General features: G+C 40.2%; 1 protein-coding gene across 1 annotated transcript in view; it reads left to right on the top strand.

The window, feature by feature from the left end:
- The window catches only part of itga9 (integrin subunit alpha 9), a 404,663-nt gene that overhangs the window by 73,052 nt on the left and 307,446 nt on the right, over positions 1-24,165 (top strand). Inside the window, exons 10-13 of the mRNA XM_008112818.3 lie at positions 8,568-8,673; positions 11,370-11,464; positions 21,430-21,520; positions 22,011-22,056. Coding sequence (XP_008111025.1) covers positions 8,568-8,673; positions 11,370-11,464; positions 21,430-21,520; positions 22,011-22,056 — 338 coding nt within the window. The remainder of the gene's footprint in view (positions 1-8,567; positions 8,674-11,369; positions 11,465-21,429; positions 21,521-22,010; positions 22,057-24,165) is intronic.

The raw sequence follows: 24,165 nt of genomic DNA, 5'->3' as shown, positions 1-24,165 counted from the left end.
ATAAAAGGCAGCAGTACCTTCAAGTATCAATCTGAAGTGCTGGAGTAAAACAATCACTAAGTCCTCAAGTCTAACCACTAAAATTCTAATCAAGGTCAAAGCCTGTTTAAAAAGCCATGTTTTCAGATTAGACTGAAAAACTTGAAGAGTGGGGGCTAATATAATCTCTCTAGGGAGGGAATTCCAGAGCCGGCGGACCACCACTGAGAAGGTCCTCTCTCTCATCTCCACCAACTGCCCCTGGGACAGAGGTGGGACCGAGAGAAGGTCCTCCCTGGCAGATTTCAGAGCCTGCACTGGTTCATAGAAGGAGATGCAGTCATTAAGACAGCAGATATGAATACAGAAGGGATAGGGATAGGGATAGGGATATCATAACTGTATGCAGAGCATAGAGGAAATCTGCATTTGTCTGTGATAGATTGGTTCCATTCCACCCACTGTCAGGATTCTGTAACTTGAAATTAACATCTGAGACTCAGAACAAAGTAGTGACAGTATTCATGTATTGGATACTACTTTAGATTTTGGAAGGAATCGGCCTTATGTGACTGCAGGTGATAGAAAGATTGGGTTGGCCAAAGTTTAAATAAATACAGCAAGGCTAGACCTTTGCTTGGTCAGCAGAACAGTATTTGCAGTTTGCTGTACTCCACCATATTGTACTACTAATTTCAGGAATCAGGTATAGATTTGGATGTGGACATCTATTATCCTGTCTGGGCCAACATCCATTAAAGAAAATATATATATAGTGGAAAGTTTATTTTGTTTCTATTTAATTTATATCCTGCCTTTTACCTGGCAAGACTCAATTCAATTTTCAACACATTAAAAACAAAGTATAAATTTCTACTTACAGTTTTTTAAAAATTAGAAAATTCTCTTAGACACACAGTTTCAAAGTGTTTGAAACATACATCTAATTGGAAGACTAAGCAAGCCAAATCTGGCCCACAGGCTTTGGATACTACTCTTCTAGTTCATAAAATGCATGCATGCAAATGCCATTGATTGGTTTAATTTCAGAGGATACATAGTATTCACCAATGAAATAAGGTATTTCCCAAGAGTATCCACAGTTTCTAATCAGCAAAACAAAAACAAAATGAAACAAACAAAAAAACAAAACATCACAACAACCCACAGACATAATAAGATGTGTGTTGTTGCTAGTAATCTGTTCACCCTTTTTATGCAGGCAAAAACACCAGAAAGCAGAGGGAGCTTTGCATAATGCACCCAAAAAGCAACTTTCATAAGATAGCTTTAAGTTAGGGATGGGAAAATCTCCCATCCCCAACTTAAAGTTTGCCTTATTCTCCATTTAAATTCTTAAAATCCTAAATATTTTCCCATTCTGAATGTGAAGAAATTTGCACATTTTGGTAATTTTTTCAAATATGATCTTGCTTCCATTTGCGCTTTTAAAATGTAATATTTACATATATTAAAGTTGAGGAGTGAAGGCAGCAGACTTTAACCCAGACTTTAAAAAACTAAATACTTAAACCCTGGGACTCAGTAAACTAATCTGCTTGTTTTGGTTTCTCCTAAATTTGAAATTTTTTAACATGAGCTTTCTTGGATTTCCAGTTGTATCAATTCCACATTGTGATTCTTTTAATAACTTCTTATAAAGTATGAGCTGAACTGAAATGTTTATTTATTTATTATTTCTCACATTTATATCCCGCCCTTCTCACCCGAAGGGACTCAGGGCGGCTTACAACAATGGCAACAATTAGATGCCCATACAAACCAATATAAAACAGCACATAAAACAGTTAAAACTATTAAAATACATTATGAATTAAAATATACATTTCAAACATAAAATCAGATCCGTTCTTCCTCATGCTGTGTCCATAGTTCAGTCCGTGTCATCTTCACCATTTATTGATTAAAAGCCTGGGCACACAGCCATGTTTTTAGGGCTTTTCTGAAGCCCAACAGGGTTGGAATTTGACGCATCTCTCTTGGGAGGGTGTTCCACAGCCGGGGAGCCACCACCGAGAAGGCCCCATCCCTCGTTCCCACCAGCCGCGCCTCCGAGGCAGGTGGGACCGAGAGCAGGGCCTCTCCAGATGATCTCAGGGATCTTGCTGGCTCATAGGAGGAGATACGTTCGGACAAGTAGATTGGGCCGTAACCGTTTAGGGCTTTATAGGTCAAAACCAGCACTTTGAATTGGGCTCGGTAGCATATTGGCAGCCGGTGGAGCTGGCTTAACAAGGGGGTGGTGCGCTCCCTGTAAGTCGCCCCAGTTATTAATCTGGCTGCCGCCCATTGTACTAGTTGGAACTTCCGGGCCATCTTCAAAGGCAATCCCACGTAGAGTTGCAGTAGTCCAAACGGGATGTAACCAGAGCGTGGACCACCGTGGCCAAGTCAGACCTCCCAAAGAACGGGCGCAGCTGGCGCACAAGTCTTAGTTGTGTAAATGCTCCCCTGGCCACCGCCGAGACCTGGGGCTCCAGGCTCAGCAATGAGTCCAGGAGCACACCCAGACTGTGAACCTGTGTCTTCAGGGGGAGTGCGACCCTATCCAACACAGACTGTAACCCTATTCCCTATTCAGCCCTACGACTGACCAGGCGTACCTCTGTCTTGTCTGCATTCAATTTCAATCTGTTCTAGCTCTTTCTTTTGTAAACAAAGGTTTATTTAAAAGATATTTTGCTTGTTTTCATCAAGCCATGATATTTCACTTATTGCTGTGGGCTAACTTGGCCATTCTTTGGACTGGGAAGGCCCCATTTGTTCATGTTGTGCCAAGTTCACCTGTGTTAAAGTGACTAATGACATTTTAATCCAACTCCTCCCATTATTATTGAAGTATGGTGTCCATAAGACCAGCTTTTGCATAGTTTGAATGATGGAAGTTAGATTAAAATAACCTACAAATAAACAATTGTGAGAACTGAATCCCTGGGAAAATGGGTGACAGGAATTGCCATTCACTTTGATTTTGTGACAGACCCATAGTGTGTAGAGTTCTCAAGGAAATAAATGACTGGATTCTTCCCGTTGTCCATTGCACAACCACAGTGACCCAACAGTAGCCTAGGAAAATAATCAACATAAGCTTCCTGTATTCTAAAGGGCTATGAGATCTTGGGAAGGAGCTTAAGCCATATGGGATTTCTCAGAGGAGCTTCTGTTTGTGAAAATGTCTCTTTTCTAAATAAATGCTATCTGAGTTTTGGTTTCAAATGTAAGGTCCAAAACAACGACTGTTTAGATAAGTTAAGGTCAAACAGGCACAATGGCATGCCACAAATGTGAGTCTTTCTTCAGACAGTTGAAGAGAAAGCACAGTTGTAAGGACCAAAGATTAAAGTATCTGAAATGTAGAACAGTGTAGGTGAATTGATAAATGGAACATACCTTTTGGAATGAGTGAATTAATCCTCCTGGACTTTAAGCTGTAAACAGTGAATTTTGGAGATACAGAGTTAGTGCTTTTGCTTGGACTACATACAGTAATTGTTTGTCTCCAGATAGATAATGGAGATAACAGAGACCCAGGACAGTGTAATGGTTTGATAGTTGACTACAATTCTTGAGACCAGGATTGTTTGATTCCCTACTCAGCCATGAAAACCTACTGAGTGAGCCCCACCCTCTCAGCCCCAACTGCTAGGTTTGCCTTCAAGTTGCCATATATCGGAAATTACTTGAAGGTACACAAAAATAGAGTTAACTAAAATGTTCATGGTATCACCTCTGTAAAATATATTCAAGTGTTGTTTGCTGCTGTTTAATGTTATTTGCAGTTTGCCCTTCTTAGGAGTTCAGTTAAGGGGACTGAGTTTACCATTTTCATACAACACTGTACAACAGTGATTTCCACAAGGACCTGAACTATTCAATTTGATTCTGACCTTTTCTCACATCCCCCATACTATTCATGCATAAGGAACCAATTTTTGAACATTCAGTGTTACTTTTCTGGATGTATAGCTTTAAGGTAGAAGTTATGAAATTGTAGCTCGCATTCAGTACTTCAGAAAAGAATAGCACAATAAAAATGTAACTTTCCCCAAGTTTTTAATCTTTATCTGGTATGGTTTTATTGTGTCATCAGCTTTCTGAAGACCTCCCAGAAGATTTTATTACACTTTTCAGAAATCAATCTCACAGCTTTGACAAAAAGAGGGAAAACCCCTTGAGCTAGATGCAGAGCGGGTGTTAACAACCAGGATTGGTTTCTTTATGGTTTCTATATTTGCTTGCACCTGCAGTGACTAACAGATTGCAAAAAGCGTCTTTAAAAACACAGGTGTGAAATATGTATCAGCATTTTTGAGGGAACTCTGGTAGAATGTAAAGACAAAACTTTGTTTTGCTTTGCTTATTATTATAGCATACTACCAAAGCCAAGCTCTTAATCAAAGGATAATTTTTCGATGAAAATTAGAAAGCAATCCTTCAGGAAGTTGATCATATGAAAAGTGGCTCATCTTTTTGGCAAATTTCCAGAGTATTACGTAATGGCATTCTAGTATATACTCAGGCCATATGTCCTTTGGATAGGCTTTGATTCAGTTTTTCTTGAGCAAGAGAGCAGGCAGTGTGAATGTCTTTGTATTATGTGGAGTGCACAGTAAGAGCTAGCATGGTCTTGTGGTTTAAGTATTGGCCCGTGACTCTGGACACCAGGATTTGAATCCCTACTTAGCCCCGGAAAGCCATATTGTTGCTTTGGACAAGCCACACACAAGCCCAAAAACGGGACCTGTCTGGGTTTTTACCAGGGGCATCCAAACGAGGGGATGTCTAACCAGGGGTTTCCGGGTTTGTTCCAAATTAAATGTCTGATAAGATCTGGATCTTATAGAAATATCCGGGTCTTAGCAGGTGTGGGTCCTGTGTGGATTGGACCCGGGGACCACGTCACGCAATTCCTGGGCCCAATCCACACAGCCATCTCATTTTTCAGGTTCCAGGAGTCACCCAGCTCTCCCCCCAAACCCTAAATTTCCCCCTAAAAATAAAATAAACTTACCTGGCTGCTATAACACTCCTCCTTGCACCTTTAGGGGGAAATTTAGGGGGCTTCAAGGTGGCTGCATGCCATTCCAGTTGTAATTGGGATGGCATGTAGCCACCCCTTCCACTCGGGAAAGCTGTTTTTTTTTTTTTTTGATGGGAATGGGGATGGAAATCAGCTCCAAAGCAGGTTTTAAAAGCCCACTTTGGCACAGATTTTTGGGCTGTCTGGAAGCACCCTTGGTCACAGAGGCTAAGGCAAAGCCAACCCCTTCTGATCAAATCTTGTCAAGAAAACCCCATGATAGGGTCCCCTTAGGGCTGCCATAAGTCAGAAATGACATGAAAGCATACAAAAGTATTACATTGGCAAGTTGCAGACTAAAGGTCTGCCCATGACATGTCTGAAGGAAACAGTGAGACGATGTGTCCACCATTCCATTAGCCCAGGCTGCTTGTTTTTCATGGAGAAAAGAGCAGAGTTCTTATTAGTGGATGAAGGCTTAGTATGAGCAGAAATCTATGCTTCATTAGAAGAAAATAATTGAAAGGCTTGGGAGAAATGTGTGGGAGCTGCTGGCCTCACTGTGATACTTGCCTACTTGTGTAAGTAGTAATGGACAGCCTTGCAGAAATTGTTGACAGTAATGATGGTCGTGTGATTAGTACAAGCTGAGGCCTAACCTATGGAAGTCAGGCTGGGATTAAACTGCAGTTAGAATCATAGAGTAATAGAGATGGCCGCATGGGCCATCTAGTCCAACGCCATGCCATGGAGGAAAAGAACAACCAGAGCACCCCCAACAGATAGCCATTCAGCTTCTGTTTAAAAGCCTCCAGAGAAGGTGCTTCTACCACACTCCGAGGCAAAGAATTTAATTGTTGAACAGCTCTCACCAGGCCCGTAGCCAGGATTTTGATTTGGGAGGCGCTGGGATTTTTGGTTCGGGGGGGGGGGGGGCTGAGTCTGGGTGAGGGGGGTCTACCCTAGTAAACCTTTTGTATCGTTATCCCAATACCTCCATGCATATGGGATATACTGAGCATGGTGATCAGATCATGATATGAATAAACATAAAAGTTTAAATAATAAATGTAAGGCTTTTTCACGGACCACCCTGAGAATTTCGGGGGGTGTGTGTGAAGCCCCTCAAGCCCCCCCCCCCCCAGCTACATGCCAGTTGGTTCTTCCAAATGTTCATGTAGAGTCTCCTTTGTTGTCCCTTTGTTCCCCCTTCTTTCCCTGAAACCTAATGGAACAGCAATGACAGGGATTCCCTTTGGAAGTGTTATGCTGATTTGTTCCTTATCTTATCTCTAGCTACTCAGTGTTTACAAGAGCAACATAAACAAGTGCATTTTTCCACAGGATAGGTTTACTGTTGGCCTTTCCCATGCATACTCATGGGAAAACATGTATGAACTTCCATAGAGGTTCAAGCAAAAAGCAAGTGCATTCTAAAGAATGTGGCTTGTTTATAAAAATGCCCTATATTTGTTAAGTATAGAATTGTACAACTATATGGGACCTCAAAGAGCATCCAGTCCAAATACAATGGTCACACTGATAGCTGGTTATTCTGATGTCATGGTTGTGTTTGAATCTATTCTGGGTTTTAGTCTGAATTTTAAAAGTTATATTCAAAGTTCTATTCTACTTAAACTGAAGACAAAACATTGCCGCTTCCAAAAAGCTGTGTAGAATCAGGAACATGTGAAGAATATGCTAACTAAAGTTCATATCTTGTTCTATAGCAGAAGGGCCAAAATGTGGCTCTCCAGATGTTGCTGGACTACAGCTCCCAGCATAACGAGGGATAGTGGGATTTGTGGTCCAACAACAACTTAAAGGCCTTATGTTAGACCCCTTCTCCACTGCCCTATATCCCAGGATCTTCTTATTTATTTTTATTTATTTATTTCCAGAATTTATACCCCGCCCTTCTCACCCGGGGGGACTCAGGGCGGCTTACAACAGTTGGCAACATTTAATGCCAAGAACATAATAATAAAACAAAAACAGTACATATAATCAATTAAAACTATAAAAATACATCATTAAAATACATTATAAAAATTAAAACATATGTAAATTAGATCCATTTGTCTAAAAACCTCATGCTTCAGCCTTCAACCGGACCATGTCGACGTTATCATATTACTCGTTAAAAGCTTGTGCACACAGCCATGTTTTCACAGCCTTTCTGAAACCCAGAAGAGTTGGGGCTTGTTGGATATTTGTGGGGAGGGTGTTCCACAGCCGGGGAGCCACCACCGAGAAGGCCCTGTCCCTCGTTCCCACCAGCCGCGCCTGCGAGGCAGGTGGGACCGAGAGCAGGGCCTCTCCAGATGATCTTAGGGATCTAGCTGGCTCATATGAGGAGATACGTTCAGATAAGTAAATTGGGCCAGAACCGTTTAGGGCTTTATAGGTCAAGACCATAGCAGAACAAGGCCCCTTCTACATTGCCCTATATCCCAGGATCTTATCCCAGATTACCTGGCAGTGTAGTCATCCAGTTCAAAACAGATAATCTGGGATAAGATCCTGGGATATAGGGCAATGTAGAAGGGGCCTTGTTCTGCTATGGGCCCTTCTACACTGCCGTGTAATCCAGATTATCAAAGCAGACAAATCCACATTATCTGCTTTGAACTGGGTTATCTGAGTCCACACTACCATATAATCCAGTTCAATGGATTTTGTGGAAGGGCCTAAGTTTTATGGATATGGCAAAGAACTACTGGCAGACATTTTTAAAATAAACATATAGCATTTATACATGTTTACCAAGTAGCAATCCCTGTTTAGTTCAGTAAGGCTGACTCTCAGGTAACAGTGTATAGGATTGCAGCCTCAGCTGATAAACATTTTTGTTGCGCTGTTTATCAGTCCAGTTGTCTTATCTGCATATGCTTTCAATGTTTTTTTAAAAGATGTTGCAGATTCCATAACTATTATAGAAGAGGTCCTTCTCATTCCCTTTTTTCACAGAAAGGGATGGCTCTTTTCAGATGGCAAATGACACATGATCTTCTGAACATCTGTTTAAATAAAAAACAATTTAACCTAATATGTTGTTCAGCTTCATTGGTGCATATCTTTTCAGTTGCTCAAAACATAGTGATTTCATAATTCTGACAGCTAAAGTCACTTAAGTGCAGAGGCCTTGTTGTTATGAACACCAAATATATAGTATTCTATTATTTCATCTCAGGAAGTCTTTTGAGCAGGAATAGAAATAATTTAGTACCACTGGCTAATGTTTCAATTGTTCGGTATTTTTCTGCTGACTCAAGATTTTGGAGGTAGGGGAAAGGTTACAGTTTGCCATTTGTTAGCAAACTTTGTTTCATTGTCAAGAGCAGTTAAGTGCAGTATTTCCTTTTTTAGAATACACAGGTTTCGTTGCATTGACTAAAGGTTTGGTTAGGAGCCCAGGAGTCTTACTCCAGATACGCTCCAGGTGCTTCCTGAGGGACATGTGCATGAATATGTTTCAACAAAGAGACCACACATCTTTCCACATTTGTTCTATTTTTCTTAGCCTGTCCTATTTCCTGTTTGCTAGGGAGTCCTGGAAGAGCAGCTTGCCCTGAATGGTGACAATGCCTACAATGCACACTTTGGAGAAAGTATAGCTTCCCTGGGGGATATGGACGATGATGGATTCCCAGGTTAGTATGTTTTCTTTCGCATGTGACCCTTTGTTCTTGCTCTAACAAGAAACACATAGAGATTAATAGAGCATATAACAGTTATAAGTACTGACAGTCTCCAAGTTAGAAACATACAACTTACAAACTACTCATGGTTATGAATGGGGGTGAGACAACAGGAAGTGTGAGAAATCTACGCCTTCAGTGGGAAATCATGGAGAAAGGGTGTATCCACTGGAGCTTTTTCACAACAAACCAAATTTTTCAAAATCCAATTATCATAGTTACAGAAAGTGAGGTGAAATCTTCTGAACAGGGGCACAGACAACAAAACAAAAATCACAGGGGTGTTAACCCTCCCCTATGCTATACATAGGCAATATAACAGGTAAAGGTTTCCCCTTGACCTTAAGTCTAGTCGAGTCCAACTCTGGGAGTGGTGCTCATCTCAATTTCTAAACCGAAGAGCTGGCATTGTCTGTAGACACCTTGAAGGTCATGTGGCCGGCATGACTGCATGGTGCGCCATTACTTTCCTGCCTAAGCAGGAACTGCTAGGTTGGCAGAAGCTGGGGCTAACAACAGGAGCTCACCCCATCCCGTGGATTTAAACTGCCAACCTTCTGATCAGCAAGTTCTGCAGCTTGGCGGTTTAACTCACTGAGCTACCACAACCCATGTATATGTATATATAAAATATTTGGTTGAAGTTACACTTTAAAAATGTACCTGTTATGACTTACAAACAAATTCAACTTAAGAACAAAATTACAATGTTCTAATGATGTTAACTGTAAGGCCGTCTTGAGTCCCCCCTCGAGGGTGAGAAGGGCGGGATATAAATGTTTGTAATAAATCAATCAATCAATACAAAACCTATTTTGTTCATAACTTGGGGACTACCTTTAATAGACTTTGTTGCTGTTGTTCTTTACTGTCAAGTCTACTTTGGCTTATGGTGATCCTAAGAAAAAGAGGGTTCAGAGAGTCCCAAGTGTGAACTGCCCTATTTATTTTTTTGCAAATCTAGGACCATGGCTTCTTTGATTGAGATAAAGCATTTGTAGTGTGTGTGTGTGTCTATCTATCTATCTATCTATCTTTATTATAGTCATAGACCAACATAGATCTGTAATGTAGGGTCTTTCCACACAGCCCTATATCCCAGAATATCAGAGCAGAAAATCCCACAATATCTGCTTTGAACTGGGTTATCTGAGTCCACACTCAGATAATGTGGGATTTTCTGCCTTAATATTCTGGGATATAGGGCTGTGTGGAAGGGCCTGTAGCCTTTCTCTTTTCCAACTGCCTTCTACTTTCCTAGGTATTGTCATCTTTACTGCTACTATGCAATGATAATAAAAGACAGCTGAAATGCCAGTGCAATCAATTCGATTTGATGCCACTTTTAACTGCCATGGCTCAATGCTATGGAAACACTGGAGCTGTAGTTTGGTGAGGCACCAGTACTCTTTGTCAGAAAAGGCTGAAGACCTTATAAAACTACAGCCCCCGCTCCCAAAGATCCCTTTGCACTGAGCCAGTTAAAGTGTCAAACAGAATTAAATCTATAGTTGGATGTACTCATTTTCTCAGAAAACCTCTGCTAGTGTCACCGCCCACTGCCATGTAGCTTGCCCTCTGCAACTATCAGTTCTATTCATGTTTCTGATACATCCTGAAGAAGATCCATACATCTTAGTTTGGCATCATTATTTTAAGCATTCCACCTAAGGGGAACATGATATGGGATCCTCTTTGTGAATCTAACATTTTGAATAGATTTTCAGTGGCTCTGGATGTATGGCTTTTGCTCCAAAATTCTATCTTGGATAAGGAGGTGAAAACATCTTGGGTCTTTAGTTTGATGAATTTTTCTAAATACCATCTGAATTTTCTTCCTGTAACGTGAATTGTGAGATTGTATGTTTGCTTCCTGTACTGAAATTTCTGCCCATTCTACATACTTTTCCTAATTTCCACAAAAATGTGAACCTTCTTCTATACAACCTTCTTCATTATTCTAAAGTGTGTTTGCATATATTTTTTCTCCACATTGTATATTTTAACTCTTCACATTTTAAAATGTGCATATTGTTTTGTGCATACTTTATTATTTGGAAGCACCATGAAAGTCTTCTAAATCTATGAATGCTAGAAGTGAAATGTGTTTATTTGTGTAACAAGTTTCCAGAGGTGTCTGCGTCCCCTTCCACACAGCTGAATAAAATCCCGCATTATCTGCTTGGAATTGGGATATATGGCAGTGTGGATTCAGATATTCCACTTCAAAGCAGATATTCTGCTTTGATATTCTGGGTTATAGGATTATGTAGAAGGGCCCTAAAATGCAATTTTACATGAAAGTTTTGGATCCAACATTTTTTTTAAAAAAGTATCTACCCTTGAATTGCATAAGCCATGTAAAGACTTCAGAGTGATTCTCTAGCACATGGCTGGTGTTAGTTGTAGAACCCAAGCATATGTTCCTTATTAGTAGTAAAAATATACTTCTTGGCTTTTCCCTTTAATATCAGCTACTCATTAAAGGAAGCAATGTATTCTAGGGCTGGCAACCACTCATCCAGTGGCTTTTATCTTTAAATTAAAGATGATTAGTTGTGGCAAGAGCCTTCTTTATAACTGAAAAGGACAGAAAGAAGTGTGAAGTTGTCTGGTTTAACATGATTTACTTTTCCTTGTTTAACTAGATGTTGCCATTGGTGCCCCTAAAGAGGACAACTACATTGGAGCAGTCTACATCTATCATGGATACACAGGTGGCATTGTACCTCAATATTCCATGGTAAGTGCTGGGCGCATTAGGTCAGGCAGATCTAAATGTCATTTGGTGGCCAGATACTGTATAGCTCAAGAGTGAATCCCTACATTGTTATATACTGAAAAGGGATAAATTGCTTTCTGTTGTTTAACTAAGAAGTAAGATTGGATCTACACGGCTATATAATCTACATTATCAAAGCAGATACTCCACATTATCTGCTTTGAACTGGATTCTATGAATCTACACTGCTATATAATTGAGTTCAGAGCATATAATCTGGATTTTATATGGCAGTGTAGATGAGGCCTAAATGTCACGTGTTCAATGATATTCAAGACGCTATGTCTTGAATATTGGTGCAACACTGCATTGGTGCAACACTGCATCTCTATATCTATTCATCTGCTTAGGCTGATGTTCATAAATGTGGCAGTCAATCAACTCCTTTTGTGCTAATTAAAGAAACAGATCGAAGGTTAACTCCCTGACAGAGTTTCACGGATATGAAAGTTTGTTTGTTAGTCTGAAAGGTATCCACCTATAATTGTAGTAGTAGTAGTAGTAGTAATGATAATAATAATAATAATTTTTATTTATTACCCACCTATTTTTAAAGCGCAAAGCAGGGCACAACACAGTTAAAATACATCATCAAACACATTCAATAAAAGCATATAATAAAACATCTATATATATAAAAGGATAAAGTTGTGGGGGCAGTGACTATAACAACAAAACTAAGCATCCCAGAAATACGAAACTTGGCAACACAATGCAAAAGCCTTGCCTCCCGGTTACAACAACACAACCACACCACAAAACCACAATCCGGACCCACAAAACTCACAACAACACATCATGTCTATAACAACACAACTAAACGCCCCAGAAATACAAAACTTGACAACACAATGCAAAAGCCTTGCCTCCTGGTTGTAACAACACAACCATACCACAAAACCACAATCCGGACCCATAAAACTCACAACAATGCATGGTGACTATAACAACACAACTAAATGCCCCAGAAATACGAAACTTGGCACACAATTAAACACCCCAGAAATACAAAACATGACAACACAATGCAAAAGCCTTGCCTCCAGGTTGTAACAACACAACCACACCACAAAACCACAATCCGGGCCCACTGCTCATCTACCTCCCCAATCCCTACATTCATACTTGACCTCCAAAAAAAACAATTACAATAATAAAAATGACAACAACAACAATAAGAATCAACACCATCACAGGCAAGAAACAGCCAGGCACTGAAGCTGAGAGGCCAGTCAGTGCTACACTGGGCCTCCAAAAAAACAATACAGTAGCATCTAACTTATCCAACCTTCATCACCACTACAACAACAATAATAATAAACACCTACACAGGCCAAAAAAAAAAGACTATTCTACCACAATAAAAATATAAACCACACTCAGCAGAAGCATACATCACGATTAACAACAAACCAAAGACAACAGGGATCTCAAGCAATTATCAATCAACACAAACATTGAAGAAGGTAACAGACTTCAAATAATACTACTAATGTGAGTATAAAGAAGGGTGGAGGTCACAACATAAATACAACCTAATGTAGACTGACCAACACCACCAGACTAAGCCACAGCAACGCGTGGCCGGGCACAGCTAGTATTTCTATAAAATGCACATATTAATATACATGGAACAAAGATTAAAATTGTCAAGAGTCAGACGCCAATTAGCGAACAAAAATAGAGTTTATTCAGCAGATAAGCCAAAAAGTAATGTTAACACAGAAAAAACCTTGAAACACTTCACTATCAGTGCTTCAAGAGCAGTTCAAACAAAAATATAATTCAGCAACACAAGCAGGTAAAAACAAAGCTAAACAAACTTAGTGCAAACTGCACTTTCTGAGTCCAAGCCCTGCCAGCCGGCTCTGTAGTTTTCAAAGGAACAGTTCCCAAAAGAAAACACCAAATTGGTCAGGAAACAAACAAACTAAGAATGCAGTAGACTGCTTCCACAATGTGGATAAAGCCAAAGGCTCCAAAAGGATGGTGAAAAGACGTCGTCCGGGATTCCAAGGTCAGGTCAGGAGATAACAGCGGTGTCCAAAGAGCAAGCCAGGAGTCAAAAGCCGATAGTAGTCATCAATCACAGGGCGAAGGCAGTAGCAAGGTCAAATTCCGATCCAAGGTCTGAAGAGGGTGCAGTCATCCAAAACAGGTCCACGATAAGACACAGCGAGAGCCAAGCTAGGTGATAACAGCAGATTCAAATCATAGTCCAAGTCCAGTCTTCAAGGAAACACAGAGATCCCAATGGCGCCTCAGCAACACCTTGCCACACGCAAAGTGCAGTGGCCAAACATTCCCATTTTATTCCCCTTCCTCCTGAGTGACCAAACACTCACACCCAATCACCAGGTGTCCCAAATCTACTCAGAGTCTGAGCTCCACACAGCTAGAGCTCGTGGATCTGGAGTAGCTAGCAATTTGTCGGAGTCCCAATCATCCTGCCCACACTTAGCCCCATGAACACTTAAAGAACCATCCTCCCTTCTCCAAGCATCCCAATTGGGATCAGCTCCTGCAGAAACCCCAGGTTCAGAAGTATCCATAGACCCCAAATCCCCAGACATCTCCGGTGGCTGTGCCCATTCAGTGCCCGCTTCCCCAGCCACCACCTGTTCCTCAGCATCCATCTCCCCATCTGAATCTTCCTCAGAAGATCCCCCATATAGCTCTCTAAGTCGCTTCCTGCGCAACTCCTCCAGTGAACCCTCATCACGAGGGTTTTTTCTTCCTCTTCGAATTCCATCCCCATCAACCATAATCCCTGAAGGCGCAGTCACAACAAAAATACAACGGACATAAAATGTGAATTTAAAATTCATAGTTAAAAACTCTGGGAGAGAGGATGGTCTATAAATAAAGTATTTATTATATTATATTATTATTACCAAAGGCTGGCATTTTCAAAATTTCTGAAAGAATGCAGTGAAGTTCTCGCTCTATTTGTGACCTTATGGAACATGACACATTGTAACATGGATGAATTGAATTCTTTCTAAAATCCTTTTTAGATCGGTTATGCATAGTTGGATGTGATTTAAATTTATAAGGGGAGATGTGCTCTTAAATAAATATTTCTGCAACCAGGAGAATAATTGCAGGCTCTGCTCACTAACCCCATGCAACAGAATAAATTTTGGCATGATGTTTTCATGTAAAACATTCCATACAACCTCAGAAGGTCAACTTTCATTGGCTGTTGTCAGAAAGAATAAAAGCCATTTAAAACTCATTCCATTCTCAAGCTACTAACAATCAGTTCTTTACACCTACTTCAGTACTCTTGCACCAGTTTAGAATTAAAACATGCTATAAAACTGCACATTTCTAAGGAATGTGTGGTTTATTTCTCCAAATCTCCTTGTTGCAATGGCATGTTCCTTCAGTAGAAATACACCAGTTTATCATAGCTTGGGGGAAATTGCATTATAGTCAATGGCACCCAGGCTCCCCCAGCCACCATGATCACTGACCATGCTGGTGGAAGAATTATGGGAATGGTAGTTCAAAAAAGTAACAAACCCCAGCTTTGTAGTCCATGTCATAGATTAGTAGACCACAGCCAGAGCTTTTGTTTCAGGCTGAGTAGTGGATACGTTTTTGCACATTGGGAAAATAAGAAATGGTCTCAGACTTATTTTTTATTTTCCAACTGTTTCAAATACATCATGTAAATATTTTGTTTGTTTCTGGATGGGAGTCTGTATAGAGGATGCTAAGTCAGAGTTTTAGTAGTTACACTTCAGATGCTCAAACTAATCTGTAGGCGATTAGTTCTGCAGAGTGCTGATGGTATTAAGATGGCATTAAGTTGATTTTTTTTGGGAAAAGAATGCAAACTAAATCCATTTTTATGATATTTTCTAAAAGTGATAATTTGTGGCATATGTAGGATTTTTTTCCCTTTTTTTAGAGAGAGGCTGTGGAACAGCTGAACCAATGCAAGTACATCCTGATGTTTTGTTTGAGAATGTCCTGATCTGAATAGATAGATGCTATTTGTTTCCTTTTACATAGTTGAGGTCATATAGGAGTTTCCTAAGGAGTCAAATTCCTATTAGGAAGCAGTCAAGATGACTGCTGTCTCTCATCAGATTAGTCTGGCTTTTGAGATCTTCTTCAATGTAGGTTCCTGCCAACACTTTTCCATTACATTTTCCCTTAATCTCTCTCTCTCTGTTTTTCTGGTTCACAGTGCTAAGAGCTCTATTTTATTGCTGTTCTCATAGTATAGGTTGGAAGGTTAGCCATTCATTCTGCTTAGGAATCCATTAAACAGTTTTCAGATGTTTAATCTGTCACGTCTGTCTACCTAGCCTCTGTTTGAACCAGTAACCTTGAGGTGAAAGGCTTTGTGTCCTATTACCATTACTTTCAATTGGTGATGCATTTCCCTCTCTCAATCTCTTCCACACAACACAGTGAGAAGAAAATGGGCATATGTTTAGATCAAGGGACACTTTTAAACTAATGTGTTTAAAATGCGGATTTTTATCTCAGCAACAGCAAGATCGACCCGAGTACAGCTGAGGTGCCCTGATTGGCTTGCATGGAAATCTGGATGCTAACTAAATATTATCAAGCTCGGTTTCAGGACCATTGGTTTTGTTCACAGCCCTCCAAGCTGTGTTGCATTATACTCCAATCCTTATACTCTAATCGCCTGCAGATGTCTGTGGGATATGTATAGCCCTGGATTGCCACCCTAATAGGGACGCCCGCAAAAGCATACCCCCATTCTCTTGGGGAGCTGTAATTTGAGGAATTTAGCTGCCTTTTGTTGCCTCATGCTATCAGTTCCAAAGGTTTTCTTTATTTCCTTTTCAGAGAGGCGGCTTAAGAACTCATTTCTTTTAAGTTTGCATTTTGCCTTTTCCAGTTAATTTTCAAGCCACTGTTGGCATGTTTTAATAGTACTGTACTTGATATTTTTTGTTTCAGTCAATTAATATTTGCCTGTGCACATATTGCTAGACTGATTTGTCACTAAATTGGAGTTGAATGAGACTTCCTTCCAATGGAGACACCATGGTCTATGGTAGGGGTCCAGAATAGATTTCTAAAGTCACCCACCATCAAGACTCTACACTTGAAAGTCAATCATATGCGGTGATGAGTGATAGCCGATGGTGATGATCATGATGAGTAGGAATCCTCAAATTTTTAAAGCAAAGGGCCAGTTCGTGGCTCCTCAGGCTATTGGGGTGACCAGACTATAGTATGAAAGAAAAACATGAACAAATTCCTATGCACATTGCACATATTTTTACAATATTTAAAATGAAGAACAATTTTAACCAACATAAACGTACCAGTGATGGGAAGTATGGGCCTGATTTTGGCTGATGTTATGGTCAAGTTACTTGGGATTGTTGTTGTGTGCCTTCAAGTTGTTTCAGACTTAAAGGAACTGTTAAGTCTAAAGTTTAGGGCAGGGAAATAACCTTGGAGGGTTGCATTTGGTCCACAGGCCTTAGTTTGGGGACCCCTAGTCTGTGGGGTTTTGTATGGCTGCCTTTGGTGTGGACTGTGCTAATCAGTTGAAATGAAGCAGTCCATTCGCCAAATTGTTATGCAAAGAAAGGCTAAATAAATTTGACCATCTCTATTCTGGGTCTTGAGACAGTAGTCTTGTTAGGGCATGTCACACAATGTCTTTATAGCACTATGATTCCACTGTAATTACCATGGTTGCATGCTGTGGAATTCTTGCTGAGAATTCTAAACATCCTTTCATAAACTGCAAATCCCAGGATTTCATTGATGCAGCCATAGCAGTTAAAGGGAATCATAGAGCTGACCCTTTATTGACCCCACTAATTGGAATAACTTTCGGCCTGTTTCCAGTCTTCCCTTTTTGGGCAAGGTCATGGAATGTGTGGTTGCCTCGCAACTCCAGGGATTCTTGGAAGAAACTGATTATCTGGATCTGGCACAGTCTGGCTTCAGACTGGGGCATGGAACTGAGACGGCCTTGGTCTCCTTGGTGGATGATCTCCGCAGAGAGCTGGACAGGGGGAGTGTGTCCCTGCTGGTTCTCCTGGATCTCTCAGCGGCCTTCGATACCGTAGACCAGGGGTCCCCAAACTAAGGCCCGGGGGCCGGATGCGGCCCATCGAAGCCATTTATCCGGCCCCCATGGCACAAGGGCAGAAGGGGGTTGGGCTAAATGACCCAAGGGGTCTCTTCTTTTCTTACAACCATTATTGTTGTTGTTGTTGTTGTTGTTATTATTATTATTATTATTATTATTATTATTATTATTATTATTATTATTTGAAACACAACCAGATGAGTCCACAGCAGACACTCTGCTGCCTGTTGTACTGGATCATATTCCCAAGTGTCTATGAATGTGTGATGTATTGGCGAATAATACATGCAAGTCCCAGTAAGGTGGCCTTTTGCAGCTGGCAGGTGGGGATTTTGTCAGCACCGATTGTGTTTAAGTGCAGGCCAAGGTCTTGAGGCACTGCACCCAGTGTGCCGATCACCACTGGGACCACCTTGACTGGCTTGTGCCAGAGTCTTTGTATTTTGATCTTTAAATCCTCATATCGTGTCAGATTTTCCAGTTGTTTCTCCTCAATCTTGCTGTCACCTGGTATTGCAAAATCAGCAATCCATACTTTGTTTTTTAACACGATTGTGAGGTCAGGAGTATTGTGTTCCAAAACCCTGTATTATTATTATTATTATTATTATTATTATTATTATTATTATTATTATTATTATTAACATTGAGGCTGGGTGGCCATCTGTCAGGGATGCTTTGCTTGTGCTTTTGGTGCACAGAGGCAGAAGGGGGTTGGACTAAATGGCCCAAGGGGTCTCTTCCAACCCTCTTTATTATTATTATTATTATCAACATTGAGTCTGGGTGGCCATCTGTCAGGGGTGCTTTGCTTGTGCTTTCGGTGCACAAAGGCAGAAGGGCATTGGACTCAATGGCCCAAAGGGTCTCTTCCAACCCTCTTTTTTATTATTGTTGTTGTTCTTGTTGTTAATTATTATTATTGCTCGGTGGCCAACTATAGTCCGGCCCTCCAACAGTCCGAAGGATCGTGAACTGGCCCCCTATTTAAAAAGTTTGGGGACCCCTGCCGTAGACCATGGTATCCTTCTGGGTCGCCTCTCGGGAATGGGCCTTGGGGGTACTGCATTGCAGTGGCTCCAGTCCTTCCTTGAGGACCATACCTAGAAGGTGTTGATAGGGGACTGCTGTTCGACCCCACAACCATTGTCTTGTGGAGTCCCACAGGGTTCAGTACTGTCCTCTTTGTTGTTTAACATCTACATGAAGCCACTGGGTGAGATCATCCGGAGTTTTGGAGTTCGGTGTTATCTGTACGCAGATGATGTCCAACTCTATCACTCCTTTTTTCCAGCTTCCAAGGAGGCTGTCCAGATACTGAACTGATGTCTGGCTGCTGTGTCGGACTGGATGAGGGTGAACAAATTGAAGTTGAATCCAGACAAGACAGAGGTCCTCCTGGTCAGTCGTAAGGCCGAACAGGGTATAGGGTTACATCCTGTGCTGAATGGGGTTGCATTCCCCCTGAAGGCGCAGGTTCGCAGTTTGGGTGTCCTCCTGGACTCATCACTGAGTCTTGAACCCCAGGTTTCGGCGGTGGCCGGGGGGCCTTCACACAACTCAAACTTGTGCGCCAACTGCACCCATACCTTGGGTAGCCTGACTTGGCCACTGTGGCCCATGCTCTTGTTACATCTCGTTTGGACTGTTGCAACGCACTCTACGTGGGGTTGCCTTTGAAGACTGCTCAGAAGCTGGAACTAGTCCAGCGTTCCGCAGTCAGGTTACTAACTGGAGCACCATTCAGGGAGCATACAACTCCTCTGTTGAAGCAGCTCCACTGGCTGCCTATTAGCTTCCGGGCACAATTTAAAGTGCTGGCCTTGGCCTACAAAACCTTAAACGGCTTTGGTCCAACTTGCCTCTCTGAACGTATCTCCCCCTATAAGCCGCCCCACAGATTAAGATCTTCGAATGAAGCCCTGTTCTCGGTCCCGCCGCTGTCACAGGTGCGTTTGGCGGGGATGAGAGACATGGCTTTTTCGGTGGTGGTTCCGTGGCTGTGGAACTCCTTGCCAAGGGAGATTATGTCTCACTCATGTCTTTTAGGAAGCAGGTGAAGACCTGGATGTGGGACCAAGCATTTGGCCCATTCTAGGACACGAGTTGATATAACCTGATGTACTCATTGGATTAATGTGAAGTCAAATACAGACTGGCTTTGACGTTTGGCCCAATGCTACTGGCCCTGTTGTAACGGTCACACAGTGTTTTACTGTTTTAATTGGGTATGATATTGGTTTTTAAGTGTGTTTTACAAATGTTGGTTTTTACTATATTTTGTACTATATGTAGCAGTAATCTTGCCATTATGTAAGACCACTTTGGGTCCCCCTGGGGGAGAAGAGCGGTATAAAAGTTAAATAAATAAATAAATAAATAAATTGATTTTGTATCCACAGTTTCAACAATCCACAGCTGGAATTTAAAAAAAATTCCCAAAGCAAACCTTGATTTTGCAATTTTCTATAAGGAACACTATTTTACTCTGTCATTGTATATAGTAGCACTTGAGCATCCACAGATTTGGGCATCCACAGCAAGTTAACCCTGGAAGCAAACCCTAGCAGATACCAAGGGTCCACTGTAATTGTATAGTGTGAAAGTGCCTTTAGGAGCTTCCTACAGAGCACATGTTTACTCTTATTTAAGTTTAGTATCTTAAGACATATCATGTGTGACGTTTCCAAATTAAGAACGTGTTGTTTCACTCACTTCAAATTGGCTGAATTTTTCACTGGTGGGATTATATGTTATATATTTGTGGGGATTGTAGAGTAGTGAGGAAGGGTTCATCACTATTCACAAGGAATATAAGTGTGACCGATGTGTGGAACGATCCTCTTGCCACCTTCCTCCTCCTAATATTCCCTCAGATGCAGTAACATGTTTTGCCTCCAACACTTGGGTTTAAAATATGTATGCATAGCTATCAATTTCTTAATATTTACTTCAACATTAATTTTGTCTAGACTCGTTTAAATTAATATGATCGAGTTAATTGTGAGCAAAAAAAATCTTATTAACTGACTAGAACTAATGTTACACTTATCTCTAAGTCATCAGTGAGACCTGGACATTGTGCCTGGAACACTATGCAATTCAATATCAAGATAATTTTGTCATTTCAGATTTTTCATCACATTCAGTGTTGTAAGCAGAAATAGTAAACTTGTTTGGTTAAGTTTTCTCTTTTTTAAAAGAACTTTAAGATCTTTCCATCCACAGTATGAAGAGAACTGCAAACATTGGTAAATCCATCAAAAAAAATTTCATCATAAGATATTTCTAGCATAGAAATAAACATGTCCTACTTGCTTGCAGTACATGTATTCTGATGCCAAGCTTCTCAAGTAAAAAAAATGGGATTCCTTCCCTAAAACATACAATTGGATTTAGGCCTCTATTGAGCACCAGCATAGTTGAATATATAGGGGTTCAAAGACAGACTTCTTAGGCTGGATCTGCACTGCCATGTAATCCAGATTATCATATAATGCTTTAACTAGATTATATGAGTCTACACTGTCATATAATCCAGTTCAAGGCAGATAATATGTTTTATATGGCAGTGTAGAAGGGGCCTCAGAGTTTAGCATTCAGGTCCTGGGGTCTTGATGGATCTGCTAATTTCAGTTCTCCCTGCCTTCATTAAAAAAAATTAATATCTTAAAATCTTTCCATCCCGGATATGAGATTTCCATCATTTGGTAATTCATATCAGAAACAAATATAAATAAATTTCTCATTCATCCTTAAGCATTTAAAATGGTACAGTCCTTTTTGCTTGGGTCTTTTGATTCCAGTCCTATGTTGTCTGTTACAGAGAATAGCTGGAAAACAGTTAAGTCCAAGACTGCAGATGTTTGGCCAGTCAATTTCAGGAGGTGTTGATATGGATGGAAATGGTTACCCAGGTACGTTTTGAGCACCAGCAAGCATATTAATACCAATTGAGATATAACATGAGTGGAAGAATGTATAATTTACTAATCAAAAGTCCAAGGATGTACATCCTTCCATATTTCTTTGTTATCTCCATTTAAAAAAATAGACCGTTTCCTGAACATGTTTATTTTTTCCTTGGTAGCTGTATACAGTTTTTAAGTTTAGAACAGCTCTGAGTAAAAATAAATGTGTTTCTGCTCTTAATTAAGCAATCTGCAGCAAAAAGATAAAAACCAAGAAGTCAAATGATGTGAATTTTAAAAAGCATTGAAAAGTATGTTGTGATACTTAACAGTATCATGTTCTACTGTTACATACATATATTTTATAATGAAATATATGTATGTTAACAGTGGAACATGATATTACAGAAGGACTTGTATTTAACAATACATTGTGGGTAAGGATACTTCATGCTCACACTTGATTATGTTATAATCCATCCACTTTCTTCCCCAGATGTGACAATTGGAGCCTTTATGTCAAACAATGTGATTCTTCTAAGGTGAGATTAATTTATCTTTAATTCTTATAGCAAGATAAACTATGTCTGTCTTGTTTTGTGCTGTTAGAATTGTTTTGTGCTGTTAGAATTATAGCCACTTTGATGCTGGATCTGAACCCTGTATCCCAGGATCTGATCACAGAATATCTGCTTTTAACTGGATTATATGAGGGGTCTTCCACACAGCCATATAACCCAGAATATCAAGGCAGATAATCCACAATATCTTCTTTGACGTGGGGCTCTTTCCACACAGCTGAATAAAATTCCACATTATTTGCTTTGAACTGGAATATATGGCAGTGTGGACTCAAGATAACCCACTTCAAAGCAGATATTGTGGGATTTTCTGCCTTGATATTCTGGGTTATATGGCTGTGTGGAAGGGCCCTGAGTCTACACTGCCAAATGATCTGGGATAAAAAGATAACCTGGGAGTGGATCCTTGGAAATGTAGGCCAAGGTAGATCCTGGCTGAGTCTCCCTGTGGAGAGAAAAAGCAGTGTATTAATAATAATAATAATAATAATAATAATAATAATAATAATAATAAATCACACAGTCCTAAACACTTGTCTTTGTATCAATAATAATAATAGAATTGGAAGAGACCCCAAAGACCATCCAGTCCAATATCCTGCCATGCAGGAATACACAATCAAAACATCTTCGACAGATGGGCATCCAGCCTCTGTTAAAAAATCTCAAGATAAGGAGATTTCATCCCACTCTATTTAGCCTATCCCATCTGACAGGATTGTCAGGACAATAATGGAGATGAGGACCTTGAGTTCTTTGGAGAACAGTTGGAATATGAACGCAGCAGATGAATAAGTAATGAAATAATCGTGATGCCTATTCCTCATGATAAAAGCTGAAATACTATTGTACACCAGTTTCATATTTTCTTTCAAAATGAATTTTCTATAGTAAGAGAGAACACTGAACAAAAAATAGGAAAACATTGGAGGGTTCGAAATGGAAGATGATGATGCCAGAACTTCCTTGTAAAATTTTGGAAAGGAGGCAGGATGATTTCACAACAGAAGATCCTTTATTATCTACTGTAAGACTCCCTCCACACGGCCATATAAAATCCAGATTATCTGCTTTGAACTGGTTTTTATGCCAAAAACCAGTTCAAAGCAGATAATCTGTAGACTCATATAATCCAAAGTAGATAATGTGGATTATCTGCTTTGATAATCTGGATTATATGGCAGTGTAGAAAGGGCCTAGGAGAGACTTTCCATGAACTAAGGCCCACATCTACATTGCTATATTATCTCCAGATTATTTGCTTTGAACTGGAATATATGGCCGTGTAGACTAATATAATCTAGTTCAAAGCAGATAATATGGATTTTACACTGCAGTGTAGATGGGGCCTAAGGCTATAGTGGTACTCACTGGAGAAGTACAAAGAACATTGTAATTCTTTCTTTATTCCAAAAAGTACCAAATTAAAAAAAAAGCACATTGAAAAAAATTAATCAGCACATTGTTGTCTAGGAGTAGAATATTATTTGCTGCTCAAATCTATCAAAAATTTATCAAATCATTTTGGTGCATGGCTTGGAAAATGGCTTTTTATTGCAAAAGACTGCATACCCTCAACATGTTTTTCCTCAGTTCCTGTAAAATTTGTTCAGATGGATTTGGTATCTTTTGGAAACAAGTTCCGCGTTTGAGATCTGTAAGAGCGTTAGAGAAATAGACTCTGAAATACTGCAAATATTAGAAGCATTTTCTCTTTGAGCACAGACAGCAGTTGTCATGAATGGTATAATGGTGGAGAGCAGAACTGATTAGCAGAGAAAGATAACCTGGGCATCTTGAACAGAAATGCATTAGCAATTATTGAGGATCTTCTATTTTTGCGATGACTAGTGTATGTATATGTGTGTGTGTCTACACACACATATATAGAGACAGAGACTGAGATTGAGAGAGAGGTGGTGTGTTGATGATTTGATTAGAGGAAACAGCTGGAGTAGCATGACCATAAGGTTGGATAGTGAATTATGGGGGAAAATTGGAGCTCTGAGTTCTTCCCCTTTGGCTATTTTAAAGGCCTGCTCATTATACCACAACCATTTGTCAGACGAC

The sequence above is a fragment of the Anolis carolinensis genome, chromosome 6, assembly GCF_035594765.1.
Source record: "Anolis carolinensis isolate JA03-04 chromosome 6, rAnoCar3.1.pri, whole genome shotgun sequence".
In the NCBI taxonomy this organism is placed as follows: domain Eukaryota; kingdom Metazoa; phylum Chordata; class Lepidosauria; order Squamata; family Dactyloidae; genus Anolis; species Anolis carolinensis.
This window is presented reverse-complemented; position numbering and strand designations above follow the sequence as displayed.